The 17,622-nt window shown below is 57.1% G+C and overlaps 1 protein-coding gene across 23 annotated transcripts in view; it reads left to right on the top strand.

The window, feature by feature from the left end:
* Nucleotides 1-17,537, top strand: part of WDR62 (WD repeat domain 62) — a 47,381-nt gene extending 29,844 nt beyond the window's left edge. For 2 of the 23 annotated variants that reach the window (XM_070557413.1, XM_070557418.1), the window contains 19 exons: nucleotides 416-483; nucleotides 565-686; nucleotides 1,505-1,580; nucleotides 2,362-2,473; nucleotides 2,568-2,631; nucleotides 3,286-3,411; nucleotides 4,467-4,600; nucleotides 6,370-6,422; nucleotides 8,357-8,578; nucleotides 9,854-9,981; nucleotides 10,325-10,428; nucleotides 10,769-10,879; nucleotides 11,151-11,285; nucleotides 11,563-11,674; nucleotides 11,792-11,933; nucleotides 12,008-12,068; nucleotides 12,250-12,930; nucleotides 13,480-13,619; nucleotides 13,714-14,056. In XM_070557413.1, coding sequence (XP_070413514.1) covers nucleotides 416-483; nucleotides 565-686; nucleotides 1,505-1,580; nucleotides 2,362-2,473; nucleotides 2,568-2,631; nucleotides 3,286-3,411; nucleotides 4,467-4,600; nucleotides 6,370-6,422; nucleotides 8,357-8,578; nucleotides 9,854-9,981; nucleotides 10,325-10,428; nucleotides 10,769-10,879; nucleotides 11,151-11,285; nucleotides 11,563-11,674; nucleotides 11,792-11,933; nucleotides 12,008-12,068; nucleotides 12,250-12,930; nucleotides 13,480-13,619; nucleotides 13,714-13,977 — 2,855 coding nt within the window. In that variant the 3' untranslated portion in view covers nucleotides 13,978-14,056. Of the gene's footprint in view, nucleotides 1-415; nucleotides 484-564; nucleotides 687-1,504; nucleotides 1,581-2,361; nucleotides 2,474-2,567; nucleotides 2,632-3,285; nucleotides 3,412-4,466; nucleotides 4,601-6,369; nucleotides 6,423-8,356; nucleotides 8,579-9,853; nucleotides 9,982-10,324; nucleotides 10,429-10,768; nucleotides 10,880-11,150; nucleotides 11,286-11,562; nucleotides 11,675-11,791; nucleotides 11,934-12,007; nucleotides 12,069-12,249; nucleotides 12,931-13,479; nucleotides 13,620-13,713; nucleotides 14,057-16,632 lie in introns of those variants that run through there. The other 21 variants (XM_070557422.1, XM_070557416.1, XM_070557431.1 and 18 more) reach the window with 15 other exon arrangements.
* The last annotated feature ends 85 nt before the right edge of the window (nucleotides 17,538-17,622 follow it).

The raw sequence follows: 17,622 nt of genomic DNA on the forward strand, positions 1-17,622 counted from the left end.
GGGCCTGGCCCACAGTATGCGTGGGTGCTGTGATTGTTCTCGATGGCATGAGTCTCCCTGCAGTCTGCCTGTCTCACTTCCTCCCTGCTTCGGTCCTGCCTCCACTCTGCTGGCTGAGTCACTTTTCCAAATCTCAGTTTAGACATGGTGCCCCTTCTGTGTCCCTGGCCTTTGTTTCCCTATCTGCCCTTTGTCTGCAGAGCCTGCCTTGCCCACTGCTCCATCCGCTCCCCCTCACACACACAGTTCACATCTTACAGAGTCCTGTCTGCACCCAGCACCCACCTCACCTCCTCCAGGAAGCCCTCCCTTACCTCCAGCAGAGTTCCCTTACAGTGGAGTTCTGTAGCTAGGATCCCTGACCCCAGTCAGGCCCAGCAGTGGCCCTCCTAATGCACCACTCCTCCTCCGCCAGGCACCAGAGACATCCAGATGATCAGCTGTGGGGCTGACAAGAGCATCTACTTTCGCAGTGCCCAGCAGGTAGAGTGGGATGGCTTCTTTGTGGGTTGAGGTGGGGAGCTTGTCAAGGGTGTCCTCTGAAGGACCTGCCTGCCCTGCCAGGCCTCGGATGGACTACACTTTGTCCGTACCCACCACGTAGCAGAGAAGACCACCTTGTATGACATGGACATTGACATCACCCAGAAGTATGTGGCTGTGGCCTGCCAAGACCGCAATGTAAGGTGAGGAGGTGGCCTGGGCTGGTTTCTGTGTGGGGCCTGTATGGGGCCTAGTTGGGTCTGTCTTCTCATGAGCTGTCTGCTTTCTTCCTCCTGCTCATTGTGTCCCTGAGAAGCTGCGTGGGGTAGAGGGACCCAGCCAGTGTTTCTTAGGAGCTGGGTTCACCCAGGCCTAGCCTCCAGGTCAGCAGAGGGTTCCTTCTGGCCCTCCGGGAGCCTGTGCGGGGCAACTGAGAGGGGCCCATGTGGCTCATAAACCCATTATTCACCCGCATTCCCTGAGCCCCTGTTGGATGGATGGTGTGGAAGCCACAGCAGTAAGCAGGGCAGCCCCAGGCCCTGCCTTCCCAGAGCTCACAGTCCAGTGGAGCAGATGGTGAAAGCATGGAGTGGTCAGGGCTGGGATGAGGGGGCTCCGGGGAGATACCCGACCGCACCTGGGGATCAAGCAGGGCTTGATGGAAGGGACGTCTGTTCTGAGACTGGGGAGGAGGTGGAGGAATGAGCATGTGCAGTGGTTCCCCAGCTCTTCCATCTGCTCATTCCTGCTGGGAGCCAGGCACTCGGCCTGCTGTGTGATGGGAGAGACAGACGTTAGCTCAGTGGACACCCCAATACGTAACCTCCACAACCTCAGCCTAAGGTGGGGGTCTCATTCCCTGATTTGGGGTTTCAGTCCAGGCATTGGATGGGGGACAACAGGTGGCAGGGGGCTTCCAGGGGAGAAGAGGGTGGCAGGTAAGGCTGGAACCAGAGAACAAGGGGGTGGGGGAGGGAGTGGGCAGGGTCATGTTGGCCATGAGCTGTCCCCACCTCCCCAGAGTCTACAACACGGTGAACGGGAAGCAGAAGAAGTGCTATAAGGGCTCCCAGGGTGACGAGGGCTCCCTGCTGAAGGTAAGGAGCTGGGCCCCAGGGTGAAAACCACACACACCCCCACGAGCCCCCTGTCTGCTGCCCTGATGGGCCACCTGAGACCTGTGTCCTCCTTGGCACCCGATCAAAGGGTCACATGCTGGCCGGCACCCACTGAGGCCTGGCTGACCAAGGACGCTTGGGAGCGGGGGGTGGCCCCGACTGCTCCACCTCCATCTACTGAGCCCTTCCCCAAGTGGGGACATATAAGTGGTTTCCAGTTCGAGTGACAAGAGAGTGTGGTAGGAAGAATCAGAGAGGCCTGGGCTCCCTCACTAGGCTTTCCCCTGCCTGTGTTATCCAGGACGGGTGGAGACCTTCTCAGAGCCTCTGGCCTGTGGGAGTTATGAGTTCAGGCTCCACGGTCAGGCCCCCTCACAGCTCTGCCTCAGGCTGACTGTGACCTTGGGCAAGTGTCATCTCCTCAAGCCTGTTCATCATCTGTAAAATGCAAATAAAAAGAACCTCCATCATAAGGTTGTTCTGTGGAGGCAGTAAGTTCACACACGTACAGTACTTAGCCCAGGGCCTGGCTGCCGCCAGCACCAATCTTGTGCTTGTTAACTTCTTCTCCTGCTAAGTGGGAGCAGGAGTTCCCACCCTACCAGGTTGTGTGTCAGGAGGGCTGCCTGGCACAAGTCCATGTGTCAGGGGCCAGCACGAGAGGGGTCCTTAGTCGTTGGTGGCTGTGAGATTTGACCCATGCCTCCCAATAGGGAAGAAGCAGGCAGCCCAAGTGTCACGTGGGTCCTCTTCTCGGCAGGTCCACGTGGACCCCTCAGGCACCTTCCTGGCCACAAGCTGCTCTGACAAAAGCATCTCCGTGATCGACTTTTACTCGGGCGAGTGCATTGCCAAGATGTTTGGCCATTCAGGTGGGTGTGCCTCCCTGCTCAGGACACCACCCCACCCGCTCCCACCCAGCCTCTGACTCAGAAGGCCAGCGTAGCTTCTCTGCCCTACTTGCAGAAATCGTCACCAGCATGAAGTTCACCTATGACTGTCGTCACTTGATCACAGTGTCTGGAGACAGGTAGGAAAGGTCTGGAGGCTGACCCGGGCTGCCTGCCTCAGTGAGTGGGTGGGACATATTCTATGTGGGACTCCAACACGTGAACACCTTGCTCACAGCCCCCCTGTGCAGAGAGCTCTTCTGAGCTTTCAGCTTACTCTCTCCTTGGACAGTGTGCACATTAGTGTCATGCCCACCTCTCAGTTCAAATCCCAGATCTGCCAGTTATTAACTTGTGACCTTGAGCAGGTCATTTCCCCTCTCTGAGCCCCAGTCAGTTTGCTCCTCTGTAAAAGAGAGATGGCACCATCTACCTTGAAAAAATGTATGGTGAAAATCAAATGAGATGACATATATAAAGTCCTTAGCATGTGATTGGTGCCTCAGGAAGCCCCTTTAGCCGCTCCCTTTGATTTACCACAATCCTTCCTCACAGTCCCCTTCCGTGGGTCTTGAGGCCATCAGAGCAGGCCCTGGTTTGCTGGGATGCCCTGGACCCCACCCAGGGTGTAAACCTGACATGGTCCAGAGCCCTGGCACTAAGCTAATGGGGTGTGTTTTCAGGGAGGGGCCAAAGAATGGGGTCTTGGCCTTGGTGACCCGGGTGGCTCCAGGCTCCGACGGCTCCCGTATTCACTGTTCCTCCCCTTCTGCACCTCTCCTTGGCCTCTGCAGCTGCGTGTTCATCTGGCACCTGGGCCCGGAGCTCACCAACTGCATGAAGCAGCACTTGCTGGAGATCGACCGCCGGGAGCAGCAGCGGCAGGAAACGAAGGACGGGATGTGGAGCAGCCAGCCCAGGTCCTGGCAGCCACCTGTCCATCCCCCAGAGGAAGGTCTTCCTGCCCTGGGCCTCGGGAGGAGTGACGCTGGGGAGGTAGCCATGGCCAAGACAGCCCGGGCCTGCCCCTCGTGCACTGGTGGGGGAGACGGCCTTTGAGTACAAGGTTACGAGAATACTCCCGAGAAGGGTTTGAAGCGGAGATGCTCAGAGAACCTGTGAGGGCTAGCCCATGCCCTGTGGGGACCAGAGGAGCCCTGACCCAGCCCGCGGGGGCCGGAGGGGGTGGGGGAGGCTCCAGTGGAGCTGAGATGTCTCTATCAAAGTTGCTGCTTCCCTTATTGCTTTATGTCTTCCGAACATCCTTCTCGAAAGTCCTCATGCTACAAGACCAGTTTTCCTTGGCGTGAATTCACGTTCTAGGTTTTGATTTGGGATTTGGGTTTGGAGGTCTCAGTTTGAGCAGGAGGTTTGGGATTTTTCCTCTTCTGCCCCTGGAGCTGTCCCTGTCTGTCTGTCTGTCTGGAGGCGTTGCTGTTGCTTCCCTGCAGGGAACAGGCCTTGAACGGGCCACTGGTCCTGCGCTGGTAGTGGAGGTAGTGTGAATCTAGGTACCAGGGCAGCAGGTAGCCCCTGTGGCTCTCAGTTTTGAGGTCACATCCCACCCTGGGGCTACAGTGGGGTGCTGGCTCCTGTGCCCACCTTGTATCAAGCATCTTTTAGTCTCTTGTATTCCAAAGGAGCTAAAATCTCGCTGCTACCCCCCGCTTCCCAGCACAGACTCCAGCAGCTCAGGACTCCAGCCTTACCTGCACTGCCTTCTGTCCCATTGCTGTGGCTCTTGGAGAGTTCGTCTTACTTTTTGAGTGCAGCCTTTATTATATCTCGTTTATTGTGGTGATATGTTTCTAGTGAAGTGAGTATAGCAGGCGAGACCTCCCAGCACCATCTTGACTAGAAGCCAAGAATATGTTCATATGGAACCTCGCACACCCCAAGGCCTGGCCAGGCAGCTCACGCCCACCCCACCCCATGTACCTATTTCTCTCCTTACCCTCCTCATTTCTGGCTTCAGGCAGGAGACATATGTATCCATGCCCAGCGAGACATGCTCCCTAAGCCCTGGAGAACAGACGGAGGATGAGCTGGAAGACGAGTGCGAACCTGAAGAGTTGCTGAAGACACCGTCCAAGGAGAGCTTGGATCCAGGTGGGGAAGGGGCCCTATTTGGAACTCTGTCAGTGCGGGCCTCGCTTCCGGGTTTTGCCCACTCCTTTGTCTCCAGGGCCGGGCACGTAGTGAAGCTCAACAGTCATGTCAGTCGGGACTCTCAGTGTAAGAGCAGCCAGACTCTCGTTGGCTTGAGCTGGAGAGAGGATCTTTTGGTTCCTGTAACTGAAAACTTGAGATTATTGGCTTTAGGCATAGCTGGATCTGGGTAGTCAGGTGATGTTAAAGAAATCGATTTTTCTCCATCTCTTGGCTCTGCTTTTCTCCATGTTGGCTTTGCTCTCAGGCAGACTCTCCCTTTACTGCGGGCAAAGATTCCCACAGCAGCTGTAGACTATAAGTCTATAGAGAAGAGAGCACCTCTTTCACAGTAGCTCAAGCAAAGTCCTGGGGTTTTGACCTTTGTTCCTGCCATGAGTCATGTGCCCATTTCTGAGCCAGTCGCTGTGTTTGGCCAGGCCTGAGTCATTTGGTCATCCCTGTGGGCAGCGGCTACAGTCAGCTCCACTCAAACCACCTGACCAAAGGAGCAGGGGGTGTGAGGGAGTATCCCAGGGAAAAACAGGGTGCTGTGAACCAGAAGACAGAACCGATTCTGTCATTCAGGCAAAAGGGAGAGCAGTAGCTCAATGACTATAAAAGGCCAGGCCCTCTGTAAATTTCTTTGCATATCACCTGGCCCTCGTAGTTGCAAGATGGCTGCTGAAGTTCCAGGCATCAGAAACATGGTTGAAGAGGACGTTCTCTCCTGGAATCTCCTTTAGAGAGGAAACTTTCCCAGAAGCCCCTGGCAGGCTTCTCTCAGGTCCACTGGCCATAATTGCTCCAGCCATGAGGAAGGCTAGGAACAGTGACTAGCATGGGTGCCTTTAGTGGGAGTGGTGGGCTCTGCCGACAAGGGGAACAGGCAGGGCTGGCTGGATGGCTGATTGCGAGGCAACAGCAATATGGGAATTCAGCCTTGGAAAAAAATTAGACAGAGAGTAAGCTAGTTTTCTTTCTCGCCATCCTTACACCTGACCCAGGGTCCTCTCCAGGGTGGCACTTTTGTCAGTTCACTGTGAATCCTTATAGGCCTTTTCCTGGACATTCACGTCCATATGTACGTATCCTCAGAAACGTCAGATTTATATCCGTCAAGTGTATTATCCTGCGGATCCTGTTCTGCGTCTCTTTCCTCTCACAAGTATCTTATCGCCCAGTATGTTGGTGGATGCGAAGCCGAGGCCACCCTCTCTCAACCTGCAGCGTAGTAGAGTTCTTTAAGTCCAGTCGCCCCAGGTGGGCGTTTAGATTTTTTCTAACTTTACACCACTGGGAATGAGGCTGTGCTGACCTCGGAGACCTCCCCTCGGGCGCGCGGGAGAGTGTTCCTCCAGGACGGAGGCCAAGGAGTGGCCCTGCTGGGGCCTGGGGTTAGTACACTTGTTATTTTAAAAGAGAACCCCAAGGGCTCTCCAAATCCAGTTTCTGCCCCACCCGCAGTGGGGTAAGTAAGCCCTCCACTCCCCCACACTTTTGCCAACATTTGATTATATGAAGCATTTCAATTTGGGTCGGTCTTGGGGTAAAATATTGTATCCCACAGTGTAGATTCGCGTTTCCCTGACAGTTACTGAGGTCGAGCATCTTTGGGATGTCCGGTAGTTCCTGAATCACCTCTTTGGAGAACTGCCTGTTTATGTATGGTGCCCATAGGTCTGTTGGGTTGTTTATTCTCTTTCCGTGGATTCCGTGTCTCTCTCCAGATCCTCAGTGCCTGCTGACCAACGGCAAGCTGCCACTCTGGGCAAAGCGGCTGGTGAGTCTGCCCAGAGAGCAGGACTCCTGGGGCTGGCATGTAGGGGACCCAACTCCATCGTCTTGTTTCTTCTGGGAATTCTTCACCCCCTCCACGGCCCTCCTTTCCCTGGAGAACCCTGTCACCCTTCCAGTCTCAGCTTAGACAGCCTTTCATTAGTGCCACATGTATTCACAGAACGCCTATCCTGTGCTAGGCCTTGTTTTGGCCATTAGACATGGCAATGAGCAAAGCAGACAAAATTTTTGCCTTCGCGGGCTCCTTTCCTAGGGTGGGAGATGGACACAATCCACATTAAACAGGTAGATTGCACAGTATTTGGGGAGCTGATGAGTGCGCTGGAGGAAAAAAGTAGTGGACAAGGAAAATAAGTGGTGTCAGGGGAGGGGTGACAGTGTCGGGGTAGGCAGAAAGGGCTCACTGGGAAGACGATGTCTAAGCAGAGTTGAAGCAAGTGAGAAATGCAGATACTGGGAGAGAATGTTCCAGGCAGAGAGACGGGTCTGCAAGGGCACAGGCCCTGAGGCAGGACTGTGCTTGGCATGTTCAGGGAGGTGCAGGGAGGCCCAGGTGCCTGGGTTGAGGGTGAATGAGAGGCAGAGTGGGAGGAAGGGGCTCAGAGGCAGCGGGGGCCGGGTGGTGTGGGGCCGTGCGGGCTGTGCTGTGTCCCTCGACACTCCTTGGTGTCCTCCCCACCTAGCTCTTCCACCGAGTGAAAGGGAGACAGGGGGCGCTCTGAGCCCAGGAAGGCCGTGGTCCAATTCAGGTGTTAACCCACTGGCTGCCTGTGGGCAACCAACTCCAAGGAGTGCGCAGGGGGACTGGGGAAGAGACTGCCGTGTCCTCCTGGCAGGAGAGGTTGGAGGCTGGACCCGGGGGAGGAAATGGTTGGGTTCTGCGTGGATTTTGAAGAGGGAGCCAAACAATTGGATGTGAGGGAAGGAGAGGGACCGAGGTGAAGTTAAGATTGAATGATTGTTAACTTGGGAGAGGGGCAGGCTAGGAGGTGGCAGGTTCAAAGCTGGCAGCAGAATCCTAAACTCTAGGTTAGAGAGTTTATTTCTAGAACAACGTCAGACCTCAGATCAAAGCTTAGATATCAGCAACTCAGGGAAGTCCTCCCCGCCGTGCCCTCCCCTGCAGACCAGGCCGGGGCATCTGGCTGCACTCTCTCAGCCCCCGCCCCCTTATCTGTGCAGGTTACAGTTGGGATCCCCCTCAGCAGACAGTCACAGCGCAGTTACTCTGTGCAGGCTCCAAGTCTTTTATATGTATCGTCTCATTTAATCCTCATTGAGGTAGGGGCTTCTCCTGTCTCCATTTCGCAGACAGAGAAACTAAGGCCCAGAGAAGTTGAGTGACTTGTCCAGGGTCACACAGCTAGGAATCAGAGGACATGGGATCGACCCTGGGCAGGCTGGCTCCAGCCTGAGTTCTCAAATGCCCACCCTCCAGTGTCCGTCAAGCAGCGGTCTTGGTAGGAGGCAAGGTGGGAAGGCAGGGCAGGAGAGTGGCCGTATCTTAGATGTGCTTGGATGGCAGAGCTGACAGGACTTGCTGGAGAAGTCCAGTGTGGAGTGTGAGGGAGAGTCAGAGAGAGAGGAAGGTGACTCCAGGGTTCGGGGCCCGAGCGCCTGGAGAGAATACCCGAGACAGGGAAGGCCTTAGGAGGAGCCGGCTGGGGAGGGTCAGGAGTTGTTTCAACATGTTCACTTTGAAATGTCACTGAACTTCCGTGTGGGGAGGTCAAGCAGTTGCATGTGCGCTTCTGAAGTTTAAGAGCGAGATTCAGGCTGGGGAGCTACATCTGGACGGTGTTCCTGAGTGGTGTTTACAGAGCCAAGAGCCTGGATGAGGTCCATGCAGTGTCCCTGGCCCCCATCGGAGGGGGTGAGCACTCAGCTGGCGGCCTGATCGTCCCCTGTCACCCTCAGCTAGGAGATGACGATGATGTGGTGGATGGCTCAGCCTTCCATGCCAGGCGCAGCTACCAGCCGCATGGCCGCTGGGCAGAGCGGGCTGACCAGGAGCCCCTCAAGACCATCCTGGATGCCCGGGACCTGGATTGCTACTTTACCCCCATGAAGCCCGAGAGCCTGGAGGACTCCCTTCTGGATACAGTGGAGCCACAGAGCCCGGCGGGCCTGCTGAGCGAGGTACACATTGTCTGTCCCAGCCTGGCCTGTAGCCCCTGCACCACGATGCTCACCCAGGCCTTGGGGCCTCAGAGCTCTTGTTTTGAAAATAAGCCGAGTGTCCCACTGCTGGGTGCAGGAGGATTACATGATATAATGGAGGGTAGGAAGGCACACCCTGGGCCTCATGCAGACCAGGAGCCTGGGAGGCGGCCACCTGGTTAACAGCTTGGACCTGAGAGCGGGCCTGTGCCTGAGTGAGGGGCATTTGAACAGCTGGAGCCCTGGCCCCACATCTTCCCGACTGTAACTCGAAGCAAGGCTTACCTCTCTGGGCTTCAGTTTTCCAGAAAATGGTCTTTAAAAAAGATAACCAGGGGCCGGCTCGGTGGCGTAGTGGTTAGGTTCATGCACTCTGCTTCGGCAGCCTTTGGTTCACAGGTTCAGATCCCAGGCACAGACCTAGCACCGCTTGTCAAGCCATGCTGTGGTGACATCCCACATAAAGTGGAGGAACATTGGCACAGATGTTAGCTCAGCGACAGTCTTCCTAAAGAAGAAAGAGGAAGTTTGGCAACAGATGTTAGCTCAGGGCCAATCTTCTTCAAAAACAAAAAGATAACCAAGAAGAAAAGATTTCTATAAAACTGGTCATAAAAAGAAAGTCCTAAGAGGGCTTTTACAGGAATTCAGGGCCAAGAGCAGAGCCTGAGGCCTTAGAGGTGCTGAAATAACTTTGGTTCTTATTCTATTATTTTCCAAACAAAATTCCTTTTTCTTCTATTGTGTAAGTCTTCTTTGTATTGTGGCATAATGTACATACAGTTACGTGCACATGTCTTAGGTACGCAGCTTAACGAGTTATTACTGACGTACACTCCTGTGCACCACCAGCCAGGTCTAGGTGTAGAGCATTGTCTGCCTCCTGGAAGACCCCTGTGTGCCCCTCCCCATCAGCCCGCCACCGAGGTAACCAGCATCCTGGCCTCTCTCCCCGTGCATTGGTTGGCCTGGTCTTAGCTTGATATAATTGAATCTTAGAGGATAGGAGCCATCCATGTTCCTTGTCTGTCAAGGGGCGAGTGACTGAGCAGGGGGATCACGCAGTGAGCTCATGATGCGCAAAGCTCTCAGCCCGGCCCCGGCGCACAGGAGCGTCTACAGTGGGGCCACCATCCCCACCGACATCCTCACCGCTACTGTCGCTACTGTTGGTGTTGGCAGAACACCTGGCAGCTTGCGAGGGCCCTGGTTGCCACAGCTGCCCCAGATGGCCGTGCTCTCCTCACCCCACAGCCCGAGAGTCCCCGGGACGATGGCTGTGGGCATCCCTCCTTCCTGCCCCTACAGAGGGAGTCCTCTGAGGCCAGCGAGCTCATCATCTACTCCCCAGAGGCGGAGGTGACGGTCACAGGGACAGACAGGTGGGTGTCCTGTGCACTAAGGGGAGCCTTAGTTGGAGAGTGGAAGCCTCCGCTGGTAGGCACGCCCTGGAAGAGCTGTTCTCCGCCCTCCCAGGGGGCCTCTCGGAGTAGGGCAGAGGGAGCGAGGCCCTCATGGCGCAGGAGCCCAGCCCTGCGGCCTCAGCTCAGCCTCAGGTTCCCTGGGTCCCCGGGGAGGTGTAGGGAGCCTCTGGAAGAGGCAGGAGAGGCGAGGCAGTACTCCCAGTCAGAGTAGGGTGCTGGTACTGATGGGTTCTGGCTGGGGGCCAGTTGTTTAGTGACTGGTGTGTTCTCATTCCCTCGCCCACCCCCACGGGCACTGCAGCGAGGACTGTGCGAAGGAGGGGATGAGGGAGCCCGGAGACCAGCAAGGCGACTGCTACCTCCAGGTCCCCTCCATCGGCTTGAAGCATCAGAGCCCACCTGAGGGTGAGTGAGGGGTAGGCAGGGACCCTGTGGTTGTCTGTTTGTCCAGCCAGGCCCCTTTCTGGGCGCTGATGGTGAGCTTCCTGAAGCTCATTCTGTCACAGAGGCAGACAGGCTCCCTGCTATTACCGGAGGATCCTGGAGCCCAGCTGCCCACTGGCGGGAGCCCAGCTCAGCCACTTCCTCCAAATGTAACCTTGCTGGTCCGGAAAAATGGGAGGCGGGTATGATCATCCCTGTTCTCCAGATGGGGAAACTGAAGCCCGGAGAGCCTGAGCCTCTTCCTGACTCACCCAGGAAGGGCCCAGCCTGGGGCTCCTGACCCCCCGCTCTGCTCCTCCAGACTCAGGGGAGTCAGAGGCCAACTTGGAGTGCAGCTTCGCCACCATCCACTCCTCCCCTCCACAGCCGGACCCAGACCCTCGATTTGACGTGCCAATGCCCCCAACACCAGGCAAGCAGGGGCCTGGCTAGGGGGTGGGCATGATACAGAACCACAGGCCCCACATCAGCCCTGCACGTTGTGCCCACCAAGCCTCAAGTGGCCTAGAAGACAGAGCCATTAGCTTTCCCTTCTCGGCCTGGTGGCAACAGGGTGTGTGACTGGTGCGTCCAGCTTCCTCCAGTGTTAAGTGTCTGGCATCTCAGTCAGGGCGTCTGCCATGACTCATGGTGTTGAAGGTTCTCTCTTGCCCGCCCCGCCCTCCCCCCCAACCTCTCCCCAGGATGCCCAGGTACCGCAGAAGAGTTGTCCCAGCCCGAAGTGCCAAGCATTTCCAATGGCTCCCTGCCCCAGACCCCTGAGCAGGAGAAATTCCTCCGCCACCACTTCGAGACACTTACTGACGCGCCCCCTGAGGGTAGGGCCCTGCCCCTCTCTGAGCCACGCCTGGGCGGGCCATCAGAGCTGGGCACAGTGTGGGCGTCTCTGGGCAGGGCTTCCCTGGCCGGGCTGGTGAGCGTGGTGGGAGGGGACCCGTGTTCTCTAAGGACTGAGCGGCAGTTTCCTCTCCCTGCGCCGTTTGCTCCTGAGGTGTGTGTGGTGTCTGGCGATGGGCTTTCTGAGGAGCTCCCTGCCCGGGCCCAGGGCTGGCTGGCTGGAGGGATTCTGAGGGCTCCCTCGGCATCTGCCCCTAGAGCTCTTCCACGGATCCCTGAGGGACGTGCAGGCCTCTGAGGCTGAGGACTACTTCAATCCCCGGCTGAGCATCTCGGCCCAGTTCCTCTCCCGCCTCCAGAACACATCCAGGTAGGAGCTGGTGACCCAGTGAACCCCCACCTTCCTTCCAGCATCTGCGTCCCCCTGGGCGGGGCTGGGTCCCCTCAGACACCCCCAGGGCAGCCACAACCACTGGTCTCCCCACAGGTTCAGCCACACCTGCCCTCCCCAGCTGCCCCTGCACCTTGGGAAGCCCCCAGAGGTCAAACGGTCAGACTTCAGAGGGAGCCAGCCCAGAGCAGAGCCCCCAAGAGTGGATGCTGGTTGCACCTCCCCGGGCAGGACCAGTGTGAGTACTGGGGCCGCCTCCCTTGGGGCACGGGGCTGGGAGGCCATGTCCTCACCGCAGGACTGTGCTTGCAGGTTCTCTCTGTGGGGATGGCTGAGGAGCCCCTCGAGCCCCTGGAGGCCTGGTGCCCACTGAGTGAGTGTCCCCGCTCCCTCAGGAACAGCCCTGGGCTTGTCAGCAGATGGCCCTGGGGGCCCAGCTGAACTATGGGTGGGGATCGGCAGGGGCCACTCAGACCCTGCAGCCACCCTGGGGTGAGGCCCTGCCCATCGGCTCTGTGGCTGGTGTGAGAGTGAGCCAGCTGCTTCCTTTACAGCCCCCTGCCTCACAGGCCTGCCACCATGTGTCCCCTCCTCCTCACTGCTGCCCACAGACGGGAAGCCTCTGACGCCCACAGCCCTACCCACTCCAGGCCTGGCTCAGGAGGTCTGCACCCCCTCCACCCGCTCCTACCTGCAGACCACTGCCAGCTCCCGTGCCAAGATGTCACGTAGCATCTCTGTCGAGGACAGGGAGAGCCCTGTCCTGGCTGAGCTGCCAAGACCCCTCCGCAGACCCTCGTCCATGGGGGAGCTGGCCTCCCTGGGCCAGGATCTCCAGGCTGTCAGCACAGCAGCACCCAGTTCTGACAGCGAGGCCCAAGAGCCTGCCCTGCCCTCCTGGGGCAACCATGAGGCCCGAGCCAGCCTGAAACTGACCCTGTCGAACATATGTGATGGGCTCTTGCTGCCCCCACCCCTGCTGGAGCCTCCTACCACGTGCGTCTGGTCCCAGGAACCTGTAGCCACCCAGCCTGATGTCATGGCCGCAACAGCCAGCTTCCTGGCCCATAGCCCCATGGATGGGAGCACCCTGAGGCTCCACAACTCCGCCTTTCTCCCAAGGCTTCCAGCCCCTGAGCCCCTCAACACCCCTGCCCACCCCAACAAGCCCCCGCTTCCAGAGGCCAGTCCTGGGGCCCCTGGCAGCATCACCTCCCTCCTGGAGCCCACTCCTGGTGAGTACCACCCTCAGGATAAGGGATTGTCCCCTTAGCTCACCCCCTGTAACAGCTGACTCAGCTCCAAAAGCAGGCACTTGACCTGGCCACAGGGGCTGCTCCATCTATTCGTTCATTTACTGAAATATTCAGTGACCACTGTGTACGTGTTGGCCTTTGTTCTAGGCCCTGGGGGCATGGGACATGGTGGTCAACAAGACTACAGAGAATTGACACCTTAACTGGGGGAGATGCCCAGACTAAATCTATAAGGAAAGTGCTAAGTATGTCACCCACTGACAAGCGCTCAGGAGAGAAATGCAAGAGCTGGTTTAGGGAGTGAGGGGTGAGGGCAGTGGTTACAGTTTAGACAGGATGATGAGAAAAGGCTTTGGGGAGAAGACGGCATCGAGCAGAGGCCTGCAGGAGGGGCGGCAAGGGAGCCTTGGGGACTGGGGAGTGTTTGAGGCAGAGTGACAACACTCAGGATCCGCCCAGCTAGCCTGGCCTCTCTCAAACCAGCTGGGAAGTAGCGGTGTCTTTCTTGTTCCCTCCCTCTGCTCCCAGATGCGCCCAGTCTACTGCAGGGCAGCCCCAGACGGTGGGGGGAGCCTGGGATGCCGGCTCCCCTTGAGCTGAGCAGTGTGGAGACCATTGTGCACAGACTGCAGACTACCTTCCAGGAAGCTCTGGACCTTTACCACCTGGTGAGCCAAGCCCCAGAGTCCAGGGAAAGGGCCGAGGGGGCTCCCTGGGACTGCCTGGCCTGGGTGGCCCCAACAAGGTTGGCACCTCTTGCAGGTGGTCTCCAGTGACCAGGTGAGCGCTGAGCAGCGGCAGGCCCGGACTGAGCTGGCCTCCACCTTCCACTGGATCCACTGCCAGTTAGAGGCCAATGACTGGCTGCTTGGAACTGATGTGGCCCCAGACCAGGCCCTGCCTAGCCCAGGGCCCCCTTCCCCCCCTACATTGTGCCCCCTTGCCAGCCCCGATTTGCACGCCCTGCTGGAACACTACTCGGAGCTGCTGGTGCAGGCTGTGCGGAGGAAGGCCCGGGGGGACTGAGGGCCAGCAGCCCCCTCCACCGCAGCCCTGCTGCTTCTGAAGAGAGAGGTATTTTAATCCAATAAACTGACAGCTTGAAGGAGTGGTTCCTGCTCCTTTTCCTGGCGCATCCACAGAGCCCCCTTCAGGTGTAGTCGGGGAGGGAGGGTGGAGAGCAATGCTCTGGTGGACCAGCCTGGGGAACTCACAGATGCCTGATGCCAGTCCCTGCTCCAGGACGCCGTCAATGGGCCAGCATTCCCAAGAAATCTGGGAACTGCAGTAATGATGATCCCAGTGCCTGGCTGCCACATTGCCTATCCCCAGCCCAGTGAGCTGCTGTGGGGTCACGGGTGGTCCATGCCTGGTGGGGCCCATGTGGATCCTATGAGGTCCAGGTTTTTGTCACCATCTGCAGCAGGGGAAATTGAGAAGAGACAAACAGGTCACCCACTGGACAATCTGGGCAGCCTGCCCAGGCCACCCAGCAGCTGGAATCCGTAATTCCTTCCCCAGCAGGAGGATTGTGTTCAGCTTCAGCATCCCATGAGCTCCCAGCACTGGTACCAGCTTCCCCAGGCAGCAGGCATCTAGCCATATGGCGTGTCTGCTAAGAAGGCCACTCTTGTGACCACCAAAGCCCCCACTGTCCCAAGTCTCTATAAAACGGAAGCCAGCAGGGGCAGGGCTGTCTCCTAAAGCACAGTCCCACCATGTAGCCTGTTGTGGCCTGAACCCACACTTGCCTGTGAGTTCCTCTCTGCTCTGTTTGTGATCATGGCCCACCAGAAAGAGGCTCAGAGAAATCCACTGTGTTGCCCAGAGTCCCATAGAGCTGAGACTTAAACCTAGGCTTTCTTGGTGACATGAGGACATGGATCTGCTGCCTCTGGAAACATTGACACACACCAGAACCAATCATGCAGTTGTTCAGAAATCCTGCCAGCCCACGGGTGCCTGTCACTGTCCTCCCCTCTAGAGGTGGGGTGAGAAAGAGCACAGGCAAGGCGTCTTCCCCCGTGGCATTCACCTCCTAGAGAGCAGTACACCCAGGAATGAAAACAGTTACTAACAGCTGTAGGTGAGCTGAGGGAAGTCACTGTGTGGCCGAAGGGTCAGAGAAGGCCTTTCTGAGATGACATTTGAGCCGAGGCTTGATAGAGGGCACAGGCCATGTGGACATCTTGGGGACATATCCAGGCAGACAGAACAGCCCGTGCAAAGACCCCATGGGGATCACAGGTATGGGTAAAGAATAGCAACAAAGCCGGGATGGCTGGAATGGGGTGAGCTGGGGGAAGAGGAGAGGAGAGCAGGTGGGAGGGGCCCTGTTCCTTCATGACATTTAAGTCTAAGAAACATTCACAACATGATTTTTTTCCCTAAATAAAATCCCTGATTTGGGGGTTTGGGGAGCTCCAGTATCGTTTATTTCTTAAGACTCCCTTTCTCTGCTCAGGGAGCCCAGGTGGTCCAGGACTCATAGGTGGGCTGCACCTCTGCGAGGAGGCTCCCTGCCCAGGCCCACGGGTCACCCCGCAAGACTAGAGACCCACTCTCCCTGCCCTTGCCTAGCTTGGTTGTAGTCGCCTAGGATCCCTGAGGCAAGATTTGGTGTCCAGGCTCCTGGACACCCAGGGGACCATCCTGGACCTCTGTCCCTCATGGAATTAACCCGTCCTCCCACTCTGTATCATAGTTAAGCCTGCAACTCCAAGTAGCAAACACCTGGCTTATGGGGGCCCAAGCTGTAGGGATAATTGTTGTCTTGATTATGTTCCTGCTCTGTCACTCTGTGAGTCTGACTTTCACATTCCACCTTAGGCCCTCACAGTTGCAACATGGCTGCCATAGCACCCAGCAATACATCCTCACCCAACTAGGAGCAAAGGCACAAAGCTGGGCAGCTGCCAGGGAAGTGGGAAAAAGCTGCAAGCCTTCCCAAGTGCCTCCCCTTTCCGATCAGTGGCAGGCCACAGGAATGGTGATGGCTTTGGTTTGCTTGAAACTGCCCTCTTGTCCTGGGCATGTTGCTGCTCAAACAAAATAGGGTTCTCAGCACAAAAGGTGGCTGGTAGTTAGGACCCAGTGTGTCTGCCACTCTCCACTTCCTAGTGCCAAGCTCTTCATCCATGGAAGCACCAGACTTCTCTCCTCGGACAAACCAGCTGGTTAAGAAACCACTGCTGATGAATGTGTGTGCGGGCCATCCATCGACAGGGGCCCGGCAGGAAGAGGACAGCATGCTCAAGTGGGACAGTTGACAGAGAGTTTAGGGAAGGGAGCATTTGCAGAGGAAAAGATAGGGAATAGGGTACCCACAGGCAGGTACCGAACCCGGACTAGTACCGGAGGAAAGCTGTCACCTCCAGGCCTCAAGGCACGAGGGTGCATAGTGGAATCCCAAAGAGCAAATCCTGGAGAGTGGGCTGCCCTGAGGGGAGCTGTGCTCCTGCCAAGCCCATGGGGAGGGAGTTGGGGGATCCCCTCCCCCATCTTCTGTGGGGTTCCCCATTGTCCAAACCCTGCTGGAAGCCAGAGGACGTGGGAGCCCAGATGATGCTGTCCACCCAGGTCAGCCTCCCAGGACACGGAGCAGGGCAGAATGGGACAGAAAGGGTGGCTGGGGGCAAATGAAGATCTCCAGCCCTAGATTTTTCCCTAATGCGTTTTCAGCTACAACACAGGAACAAGTTGCTCAAGAGACATGGTGTCGGGAGTATGGAGAACTGGGCACCTGAGAAGAAACAGAAAATGGCTCCCCCTAACCTATTTGCCAGCTCATTCTATGCAACTGAAGGAGGCCCCCTGCACTCCACGTCTGACAGCTCCTGGATACTGGGCTGCCAGACCTGTGCCGGGCCCTCCAGTCATGGCTGCATGCAATCCAACAGCTGTGAGATGGAGACACCTCAAACCGCACTTTACAGATGCCTGCCTGGCCACCCTGCCTCTCAAGAGTTCCAAACAACCCCCTGGCCGCATGCTGGACCCCATGCTAAGCATTCTCCTGACATTATCTACATAGATCTTCAACACAAACCAGCACTAGGGGGACTCATCGGTCCCATTGTCCAGATGAAGAAACTTAGGCTCAGTAAGAAGTGACTTGCCCGGGTCCTGCAGAGGTGAAGCGGCAAAGCCCTGGGCTGGCAGACTCTCAGCACTGGCCCCCTTGCCTCCTCAAGGGAGTCAGCAGGACTGAGTCTCAGGGAGTGCGAATAAATGAAGAAATATTGCTTCTCTCAGCACCAAGCCTTCGTATAGACTGTCCCCTCTGCCAGGAACACCCTCCCCTTCCACCTGAAACCTCCTCTTCCTTCAGGGCTCATACCCCGGAAGTCATCCCTGAACCCTCAGGCTGGATCGGGAGCCTCTTCCAGGCCCCCCGAGCACCCTGGGTTTTCCCCATCGCTGCTTGGCTCTCTGCCTGTGCTTCCCCCATCCTAGCCTTGGTCATCCGGGCTATCAGTGTGAGTCTCCCATGGACTAAGTTGTGTGTTCATTTTCAGTGCCGAGCCAGGCCTGGTCTGTAGCTGGAGCTCAGAAAATTATTGGGGGAATAAATGAAAGTAACTGCATGAGGAGTATTCAAAATCCTTGACCCCTGGTTAAGAGGTCAGACAATGACCAATCTAGAACACAGCCTGGCCAGCGTGCTAGGGT

Source organism: Equus przewalskii, chromosome 9 (genome assembly GCF_037783145.1).
Source record: "Equus przewalskii isolate Varuska chromosome 9, EquPr2, whole genome shotgun sequence".
Classification (NCBI taxonomy): domain Eukaryota; kingdom Metazoa; phylum Chordata; class Mammalia; order Perissodactyla; family Equidae; genus Equus; species Equus przewalskii.